The following is a 10,910-nucleotide window of genomic DNA, read 5'->3' on the forward strand; positions in this document are numbered from 1 at the left end:
CATGGGAGGTCCATGGACCTAGCCCCACCAGGTGTTTTTATCTAAAGGAGGGGATGCTCCCCTGCATGACAGTTGCTATGGTTATAGGATCTGGACCATATGTGTGTGTGTGTGTGTGTGTGTGTGTGTGTGTGTGTGTGTGTGAAACAGGCAAATCCAGTCCTTGGTTACTATGATAAAAGGACAACCTCCCCTCCCCTCTCAAGTGACCTAGGAACTAAGCTCACCAAGCAAGGTCAGGACATTTTGGGATTGTCTGGAAGGGGTAAAATGTCTAGGAAAGGAGCCGTCATCATGGTAACAGCTTCTGCCAGTAACTACCCCTACTTTTCTGAGCTTTTTCAGAAAAGAGGGATGGTTCTAGATTGCTAGGAAAACTGCCATCCCCACTTGACTCCACTCCTGAGTTGCTCCAGGTATGCCCAAATTTATGAGACTTCAAGAAAAAGAGTTCCCTGACTTTCCTGGGTAAGATAAAATTGTGTTCTCTTGGGCAGAAATCAGCTGACTTGGGGTTTTCTGGTTCTCCTTCCCTCAGCAGAGCTGCTGAGCTCTTAGACTGGAACTGCCCTCCTGAAACTCCCCCAGCCTATAGCCTAGGAGGTAAGAAGTCACGGTGTCCCAGCACCCACGTGGAAACTGCCCTTTCCTCATCCCCAAAGGCTTTCCCATGCAATCTCATTTGCTTTACCTGCTGCCCAGGGCAGAGGCTCAGGCCAAATGAGAGCGAGGCATGGAGAGACCCAGTAAGGTACAAGCTCAACTTCTCCCTCCCTGCCTTTTCTGTGCACACTCTCTGGTTTTCTGGTTCATGTGCCCTACTGGTCTCCTGAGCTGCATATCTGTAAGTTCTTCGACTTTTTCTGTCTTCTCCTGTCTGGAGGTCAGTCCCAACCCAGTGACTGCCTCTTTCATCCTGTGTCCTCGGGGTCTGACACAAAGAGCATTCTATAAATATCTGTTGAATTGATGGGTTGAATTAATTACAATTACTAAGGCATATTTAGTTTCGCCAGCACCTGTCAGGTTAAGATGAGAAAGCTCACCAAAAATGGACTGAAAAGTTGGGCTGGCTTTGGGCTCCAAGAGAGCAGAGTTTATTGTTTATTGTTTGGAGCCAGGTTCTTGGATCAAATACTGAGCTCACCACTTCCTACCTTGTGTGACCTTAAGCAGATGTCTTTACCTCTCTGTACCTGAATTTCCTAATCTTAAATGTCATCATTAGGAGGAAATGAATGAAGTGCTTAAAACTGTGAATACTTACAGAGTGCTTAGAACAAGGCCTGATACATTATGAACTGCTAGACTGGTGATGTTATGTATACTGATTTAGAACAATATAGACTGGGCGGGGGATTTAGCTCAGTGGCATAAGCGCCTGCCTGGCAAGTGCGAGGTCGTGAGTTCGATCCCCAGTACCGCAAAAAAAAAAAAAAGAACAATGTAGACAGTCAGGTTTTCACCATCATCATTTGGAGCCAAGTATAGTATACTGTTCATGCCTGTAATCCCAGCACTTGGGAGGCTGAGGCAAGAGGATTACCATGAATTTGAGGCTAGCCTGGACTACATAGCAAGATCCTGTCAATTTAAAAAAAATTATCATTCCAAGCCAAGCATGGTGGCCAACACCTATAATCCCAACACTTGGGAGGCTGAGGCAGAAAGATTGCCATGACTACATAGGGAATTCAAGGCCAGCCTGAACTACATAGCAAGACCCTGTCTCAGAAAAACAAAAACAAAACAAAACAAAACAAAAAATCATTCCATTGACTTTGCTCCAATAAATGTGTAGGTCCATGAGTTCAGTAAGCCAAAACCAAACTTACTGGGGTACTACATGGTTCCCTCTCAGTTCCCCTCACATCCTCACCACAGCTAGCACCTTGTCATCAAAGCCACTGGTCCTTAGGAACCCAGTTTTAGTCCTCTGCCCTTCCCAGCACCTGCTCACCCAGTGTCCTCCAGACAGATTGGCTTTGGAAGTACAGACCTGGTCCTATTCCCCTGATCTTTGAACCAATTTCCCTATGTTAACCATCTACATTACACCTGTCATACCTTGAATGCATGTATATATTTTTTTTTTTATCGGTACCGGGGATTGAACTCAAGACCACCTGCTTGCAAGTCAGGTGCTTATGTCGCTGAGCTAAATCCCCAGCCCCAATGCATGTGTATTCAATGCCTGTATTGGAATGGGCCCTGAGCTGTGCTCTGAGGACATGGAACAAAACAGGCAAGGCAGATTCCTTGCCCTCAGTGGGGACTCTGACAACAAACAAGAAAGTCAAACCCACATGCTAGTTACCAGGGAGAAAAGTAAGGTGGGCGGGGAGGGGAAGTGTTGAAGAGGACAGCCAGCCCAGGGCTCCCTGGAAGGTGATACTGAATCAAGGGCTGAGGGGCTGGGGCTTGGCCAGGCAGGCAGCCGCAGTCCTGCAGCCAGCAAAGGCATAGATGCATCTGCGCGATGGGGAGGGTGCTGGTGTGACTAGAGCTGAGTGAGCAGTTGAGAAAGGGACCCATGAGGACCTTGTGGACACAGTGAGGACATGGGTATCTCCTCTGAGCACAAGCAAGAGCTTTGGGGGTTTGCGAGGAGACAAGGCCAGTTCTAACTAACTCGGTTTTTCAGGTTTGGGGGACTGGGGATTGGACTCAGTGCACTGAGCTTGCCCTTTTACTTTTTGACACAGGGTTTCACTAATTCACTAAGCTGCCCAAGCTGGGCTCAAATTTAAATCTTCCTGCCTCAGCCTCCTGAGCCATTAAGATTGCAGGCCTGTACTGCTGTGCCAGCTCAAACTCGATTTTAACAGGATCCCTCTGGTGCTTAGCGGAGAACAGGGCACAAAGGTGGTGGAAGTGAGAATGAGGTCCCTTGCTGCCTTTTAGGGGTGTGTATGGAGGAGCTGGGGATGGAACGCAGGGCCTTCACACTGACCTACATTCCCCACCCCTTATTTTTATTTCATTTCAGTGTTTTTGGTTTTTGGGTTGTTTTGGGTTGTTTTTTTTTTTTTTTTTTTTTTTTTTTTTTTTTTTTTTTGAGATAGGGTCTCACTATATAGTCCAGGATGGCCTTGAACTTACCGTGTAGCCAAGGCTGATGACCTTCCTGCCTCAGCCTCCATACCTGGCATATTTTTTTATTTTTGAAGCAGTGCCTACTAAGAGTAGCTGGTACTAGAGGCACATGCCACTATACCTAGAAAAAGTCCCTTTGGTTTTGATTGTTTTTGTAGTGCTGGTGATGGAACCCAGGGCTCCCAGGTATAGCTGTGCTACTGAGCCACACCCTAGCCTGCAAGTTACTCTTAATGTGCAACTCGGATTCTTTTTTTCCCTAGGTTGAGGATCGAACCAGGGCCCTTGTGCTTGCTAGTAAGCACTCTACCACTGAACTACATCCTCCAGATTTTTTTTTTTTTTTTTTTTTTTTTTTTGTATTTTTGTATTTTCACTGGTACCAGGGATCTGACTTTTTTTGCAGAATCAGTGGCCTGGCTGACCATCAGATCACATGATGGTGCATGGCTTAGGGAAGTGAGAAGGGGCAAAGGTGGGGCTTGGGGTAATGCTGGGGGCTGCATTATCAACCCGGCCCAAGATTCAGGGCCAGGAGTAGAAGGGAAGCAAAGAAGAGATCAGGGGTTGCTTCCCAGAAGAGGGAATGGGAGGAAGGTGCAAGTTGGGCTTGGGAATGGAGTCAAGGTGATTATAACAGACCCTGAATCTGGAGAAGTTGACAGACTTTCTGAAGGATGAGACTGAATAAAGAAAGTGATTCGGGGCTATGGGGTACTGAGCACCTAATGCATACCTGGTTTTCTCCTGAGTGAAGGTAGCAGTGAGCAAGATAGCCTCGGGGCTCCCCATCATGGTGGTCCCAAGTCTGTGGGGGACAAAGGCCCTTTCCCACATAATGATGACAAGTGTGGTCAGGCTGATGGAGGGGAGACCCCAGGAAGTTGTAGAAGCCCAGAGTAGTTGCCTGACCCAAGCTGGAAAGTCAGAGATTTGCTGCTGGAAGGGGGGCGGGATAGGAACAGTGAAGGCTAGGGACATAGCTTGCCCAGCATGTGAGGCCTAGAGTTCCATGTCCAACCCCAAAGAGGGGAGGCTGGGGATAGCTCAGCGGTATAAACGCCTGCCTTGTAAGTGTGTGGTCGTGAGTTTGATCCTTGATACCGATAAAAAAGAAAAAGACAAAAAGAAAGAAAGAAACCAACCCCCAAAGAGGTGGCTGAGGGAAGGGGCTAATGACAGCCAGCTCCAGTTTCCCCTTCTATTCTGTTTCCCCAGGATGCCCTGGATGCCCAACTAGGGTCTGGCCTTGGCCCCATGCGACTCACACGCTGCCAGGCTGCCCTTGCAGCTGCCATCACTCTCAACCTCCTGGTCCTCTTCTACTTCTCATGGCTGCAGCACCAGCCCAGGAATTCCCGGGCCCGCAGCCCTCGCCGGGCATCCACCACCGGTCCCCGTGTCACTGTCCTGGTGCGGGAGTTTGAGGCCTTTGACAACGCAGTGCCCGAACTGGTGGACTCCTTCCTGCAGCAGGACCCAGCCCAGCCCGTGGTGGTGGTGGCTGACACCCTCCCCTATCCACCTCTTGCCTTGCCCCGCGTCCCCAATGTTCGCCTGGTGCTGCTCCAACCTGCCCTGGACCGGCCCGCCGCCGCTTCGCGCCCGGAGACTTACGTGGCCACCGAGTTTGTGGCCCTGATGCCCGATGGGGCACGCACCGAGTCACCAGGCCAGCTGGAGCGCATGGTGGAGGCGCTGCGGGCAGGAGGTACGCGCCTGGTGGCCGCGCCCATCGCTACCGCCAATCCCGCCCGCTGCCTGGCGCTGAACGTCAGCCTGCGGGAGTGGACGGCCCACTATGCCCCAGCGCCCGCCATGCCCCGCTGTGATGCCCTGGACGGCGATGCCGTGGTTCTGCTGCGCACCCGCGACTTCTTCAACCTCTCGGCGCCTTTAGCGCGGCCGCTGGGCAGCAGCCTCTTTCTGCAGACCGCTCTGCGCGGCTGGTCCGTGCAGCTGCTGGCCCTGCCCTTCTCCGCGGCGCGCCAGCCCCCACTGGCCACGGCTCACGCGCGCTGGAAGGCGGAGCGTGAGGGGCGCACGCGGCGGGCGGCTCTGCTGCACGCGCTGGGCATCCGGCTGGTGAGCTGGGCTGGCGGGCGGCTCGAGTGGTTCGGCTGTGGCAAGGAGAGCACCCGTTGCTTCGGGACCGTGGTGGGCGATACGCCCTCCTATCTGTACGAGGGGCGCTGGACGCCACCTTGCTGCCTGCGTGCGCTGCGTGAGACTGCGCGCTACGTGGTGGGCGTGCTGGAGGCCGCGGGCGTGCGCTACTGGCTGGAGGGTGGTTCGCTGCTAGGTGCTGCACGCCACGGGGACATCATCCCCTGGGACTACGACGTGGACCTGGGGATCTACCTGGAAGACGTGGGTAACTGCGAGCAGCTGCGTGGGGCCGAGGCCGGCTCGGTGGTGGATGAGCGTGGCTTTGTGTGGGAGAAGGCTGTGGAGGGCGACTTCTTCCGCGTGCAGTACAGTGAAACGAACCATCTGCACGTGGACCTGTGGCCCTTCTACCCCCGCAACGGTGTCATGACTAAGGACACGTGGCTGGACCACCGGCAGGACGTCGAGTTCCCCGAGCATTTCCTGCAGCCTCTGGTCCCCCTGCCCTTTGCCGGCTTTGTGGCGCAGGCCCCCAATAACTACCGCCGCTTCCTAGAACTCAAGTTCGGCCCTGGGGTCATTGAGAACCCTGAGTACCCGAACCCCGCACTCCTGAGTTTGACAGGTGGCTGAAGCCCTGATGCCTGCACCTGGGGACCCTGGGATCAGGCTAACATTCAGACACAGGGAGCCTCCTGTATCTTCTACTGTCTGTCTGGGTGTGGAGAAGCTTCCTTTCATGGGGGTTTGCGGGCTGTGTGCTGGAGACAGGAAGCCCCGAGAGGGGGAGAGAACCTGACTGTTGCAGGAAGAACCAGGCCCAGGATGGGAAGCAACACCCAGAGATGCTTCAGTGGCCCTTCCCCCATATGAGCGGCAGATGTGACTGGGGACTGAGCTGCAGACATTTGGTGCACAGAGCTGGGGATGCCAGGCCGTCCTTTAGGGCCTTGGAGAAGTGTCCTGTGCCCCTGACTAGGACATTTTGGCAAAGAGTAGGTTCTGGATTCTGGCACTACCACTTGGAAGCACTGTCTCTGCCTCAGTTTCCTCCTCGATTGCCAGGGCTTGTCAACCAGTGCCCAGTAAGGCAATAAGCGCTCTGGACCCTTGGCTGCTAAGATTGCTTGCTCCACTAGAGGGCGTGTCTGTCCCGCCCCTGGTGGCTTCCTGTGGCTGCCAAGATGACTGAGCCCAGTGCTGTCTGGGGTTCCATAGCCATCACCTCTTTTGAGTTTTTGGTATTCTCAGAAACACTGGGAGGTAGGACAGCAGTGGCCATCTCCTCTCTGCAATGTGACTCCTTCCCTACAGGACTGTGTGAGGTCTGTGCTGCTCTTTTTTTTTCTTTAATCGGTACTGGAGATCGAACTCATGACTGCGTGCTTGCAAGGCAGGTGCTTATGCCGCTGAGCTAAATCCCCAGCCCATCCCTGCTGCTCTTAACCCTGCCTCGCTGAGCAGAGGACAGCTCTGAGCACGGTTGGCTCTCAGCGCTGCTCCTGCAGCGAGGCATAGGTGACAGCCCTTAGCAGGCACCACACGTCACGCAGTGTAAACACAGACACATTGACTTGTCCTCACTTCATCCCTCTGCAGTGACAGCTGTTACTTGTTCATTTTGTAGTGAGCACAACTGAAGCCTGAATGGTCATGTCGCTTGTCTTCCTTCTCCCTCTTCCCCTTCTAAAAATGTCACCCAGAAGCGGTTAGGAGCCCCCATCTCATGGGAAAATAGTACAGGGGCATGCACTGTAGTGTGTGTATATTTATAAATTATGCACAAATTCTACTATAGTGTGTAAGACTTACATTATCCCATCGTTCAATAAAATGTGAATATGAGTAGAGGTTTTTAACTTATCCCAGTGACTTGTTCCGCATACCTCCTGAGAGCTTTTTTTAAAGCAGGGCTCAGCCATGTATAGCTGTGATATCAGCTGTTCCGGAGGCTGAGGCAAGAGGATGATGAGCCCAGAAGTTCCAGGACAGCCTGGGTGACAGCGAGACAACAAAAAATGGAAGCATAGAACTACTCAAAAGAACAAAACACAGGTCCTGAGGTGGCAGTCGGCTTCAAATCACTGCCCCTGCCCCTAGCATGACTCAGACCTCTGCTTTGTGTCTGGGAGATGGGCACAAAGAAAACAGAAAGGCGAATCAGTAGTGAATGGGTTGGCGTCAGGGCTGGGTTTGAATCTTGGCTTCACTTAGTTTCTTTGTGACCTTAGGCAAGTCTCTGCCTCCCTGCAGGTGAGGGACTCCCTCTCAGGGACTGGTAACATTGCAGAGTTGAGCCCTTGAAAGAGTCGAAGAGGATCATTTACCAACATTCGAGGCCCAGATCTCCAGATCTCCTTATTGCCTGGCCTCACCTTTAACCACGAACCCACCATGGTTCCCCAAGAAGCCAGAGCATTCCAGCATGACACTTGGCTCGAAGCACACATAAGCTCTGGAAGGAAGATGCCTTACAGTATGCAGCGTGACTCCCCATCGGAGAGCCTCCTCATCTCATCCACCCATGAATGGGTCCATGTCCTACTGGACATGCAGGACCAAAAGGTGATATTTAAAATATTTTGTCCCAGACATATTGCACACCTGTATTCCCAGTGCTTGGGAGGCTGAGGCAGGAGGATTGCCTCAACTGTAAGGCCAGTTTGGGCTACATAGTGAATCCAGGCTGGCCAGTACAACACAGTGAGACCTTGTCTCAAAGAAAGTAAAATAGTGGGCCAGGGATATAGTTCAGTGGTAGAGTACTTGCCTCACCTGCACAAGGCCCTGAGATCAATTCCCAGTACCACACACACATACACACAGAAAAACCCAAACAAAAATGTGAAAAAAGTAAAATATTTTGCAACTGGCCTAGTAGTATAAATTTATATAGGTACCTATGAATCAAGTTTTCAGAATACTTTTTATTCTCTACATAATCGAAGCATTCCACCTATACATATATATTTCCTTAAATCGTCTGCCAAGAACATAAGGTGAAATTCAACTCATTCTCATTGTTGAAATGCTACTGTCATTTAGAAATTGTTGATATATACCTGAGCCTGATGGCACATGCATGGAATCCCAGCACTTCAGAGTCTGAGGCAAGAGGATCGCTATGAGTTTGAAGCCAGCCAGGGCTACATGCTGAGTTCAAGACCAGCCTGAATTATATAATGAGACCCTGTCTCAAAAAATTGTGGGTTATCAGAACTTATTAACATTAGTGTCACTAAAGTTGGTATACCACCCCCCACTGCTAAATTTGACTGGCTTTTAAAAAAATAAATAAAAATTAAAATTAAATTGTTGATACGATTTTTTTTCTGGTAGTAGAGATTGGACCTGGTGCCTTCACACTGAAGTATATCCCCAGGGCCTTTTTTATTTTGAAACACACTTGCTAAATTACTAAAGTTACTCAGGCTTGGCTCATACTTGCAGTCACCCTGATTCAGCTGCCCAGTGTTGGGATTACAGCCTGATTACAGCCTTGCGCCACCACTTCAACTGACATGATTTCTGGATGGACACAGCCATCAAAATAGTAATAAATAGTCTGCCTCAGCTGCGATTTGATACAGAGAACCACATCAGTGCTTCTGGAAACTTTCCACTAAGTTGAGAATCGTTAGGTGACTTGAAGTCTCAATAGATCAATAATTTCTCAAGACTAACTGAAATCTTAGGAGTTTTTCTTCTCTCTTTTGTGTATGACCTAACAGCAAATAAATTAAAAGTTTTCCTGGACTTTATCATATTATCTGATAAATTTATATATTCAGTATCTTACTATGAACTAAGCTATGATAGGACAGAAAATCCATCACACGTAACATCGTCTGATGAGACTGAATTAGAATATGAACCATTTCTGGTTGTAGTAAACACTTGTCTGTAATCTTAGCACTCAGGAAGTTGAAGCAGGAAGACCACTGCAAGTTCTGGGCCACCCTGGGCTGCATAGTGAGTTCAAGCCCAGCCTGTATTACACAGTAAAACCCTGTCTCAACAAAACAAGAAAAAAAGCAAACAATTCAGACTATTGAAATCTGCTTTTCAACACTCTTCAATGGGGGCTGGGAATTTAGCTCAGTGGCATAAGCACCTGTCTTGCAAGCAGGCAGTCGTGAGTTCGATCTCGTACCGATAAAAATGAAAAAGACCAAAAAAAAAAATTCTTCAACTATTAACTGGCCAAATAGAACTATTTTGACAGATGAGCAACCAGTGTATCGGTACCAGTGAAGAGCAACTGAATTTCAACCTTCCGTGGAGATGAAAACGCTGGTAATAACCATCTGTGCCCCCAATCAAATTCACTCCTGTAAACACAAAGTCTTTTTTGTGAGGATTTAACAATCACTGAATTTTCCAGGAAGTGCAGCCACCGTGCAAAATGAGGAAGCTTCAACCCAGCTAGGAACTTGGCCAAGGATTGTTTTCCCTGTTGGAAAATCATGTTGCGCTCAGCTCTTGGCAATTAGACACCAACAGAGCATGTTTCCACCACATTAGGTTCTGAGGCGGTGGCCCCACAGATTTGCATATTGAGATGCATATTATAAATGACTGTTCTATTATTATTTTTTCCATACTAGGGATTGAATCCAAGGCCTTCACATTGAGTTATATCCCCAGCCGTTTCCTATTTTCATTCTGAGACAGTTTTCACTAAGTCTTTACATTCTTCAAGCTGGGCTCAAATTTGCAATCCTTCTGCCTCAGCCTCCCAAGTGCTGAGATCATAGGTGTGCATCACAGTGCCTGACTACTCTCCTTCTATTTTTCCTTCTTCTTACTGTTAGGGTAATAAAGGATTCCTCCCTTCCTCTTTTTCATATCAGGAATTGAACTTAGGACCTTGTGCCTGCCAGACTGGTGCTGTACCACTGTGCTATATCCCCAGCATCCTTTCTCTTTCTTTCTTACTTCTTTTTTCCCTTGTCTGTTGTGCTGTTGTCTGTTGCCATTGATCAACTCAGAGCCTTGTCTTATGAGGCACATGCTCTATCACTGAGCTTTACACCTAGCAGAAGATTGGGGTTGTGTGTTTGTTTGGTTGGTTGGTTTGGGTACCCAGAATTGAACTCAGGACCTTGCACTTGCCAGGCAGGCACTGTACTGTTGCACCACTGAGCTATATCCCAGGCCCTGGTTTTGTTTTTGTGGTTTGGTTTTTGCATTTGTTTTTGCTTGGGCAGGAGGGTTATTTGGTTTTCACTTTTTTGAGACAGGATCTCGCCAAGCAATTCAAGCTGGCCACTAACCCACTACAATCCTTCTGCTTGTCTCGAAAGGGTTTCAGGTGGGCACCACCATACTGGCTGTTGTTTTTTTTTTTTTTTTTTCCGGTACCAGGGATTGAACTCATGACCTTGAGCTTGCCAGGCACGCACTTATACCGCCGATCTAAATCCCCAGCCCCTAGACTTTGTTTTTTGAGACAAGATCTTGCTATGTATTCCAGACTGGCCTTAAAATCGGTATGTAATTTAGGCTGACCTTGAACTCTCAGTAATCCTCCTGCCTCAGCCTCCTGAGTGCTGGGGTTACAAGCCTATGCCACCACTCCTGGCTTGGGGGGTGTTTTAGGGGCAGAGAAAAGGGGGCCGCTGATAGACTGAATGTGAGGTAGGAATGACCAGAGAAGGAGACAGGCAGGAAGAAAATAAAATGACTCATCAGGCTTATGTGCC

At 49.4% G+C, this 10,910-nt stretch overlaps 1 protein-coding gene across 5 annotated transcripts in view; it reads left to right on the forward strand.

The window, feature by feature from the left end:
• The window catches only part of Fkrp (fukutin related protein), a 9,642-nt gene extending 1,125 nt beyond the window's left edge, over positions 1–8,517 (forward strand). For 2 of the 5 annotated variants that reach the window (XM_005001341.4, XM_023562821.2), the window contains exons 2-3: positions 539–603; positions 4,315–8,517. In XM_005001341.4, coding sequence (XP_005001398.1) covers positions 4,354–5,838 — 1,485 coding nt within the window. In that variant the 5' untranslated portion in view covers positions 539–603; positions 4,315–4,353 and the 3' untranslated portion in view covers positions 5,839–8,517. Of the gene's footprint in view, positions 1–497; positions 604–4,314 lie in introns of all 5 variants that reach the window. The other 3 variants (XM_013146926.2, XM_023562820.2, XM_005001342.4) reach the window with 3 other exon arrangements.
• Positions 8,518–10,910: the final 2,393 nt, after the last annotated feature.

Source organism: Cavia porcellus, unplaced genomic scaffold (genome assembly GCF_034190915.1).
Source record: "Cavia porcellus strain 051 isolate PalLab524CR breed Dunkin Hartley unplaced genomic scaffold, mCavPor4.1 scaffold_7, whole genome shotgun sequence".
Classification (NCBI taxonomy): domain Eukaryota; kingdom Metazoa; phylum Chordata; class Mammalia; order Rodentia; family Caviidae; genus Cavia; species Cavia porcellus.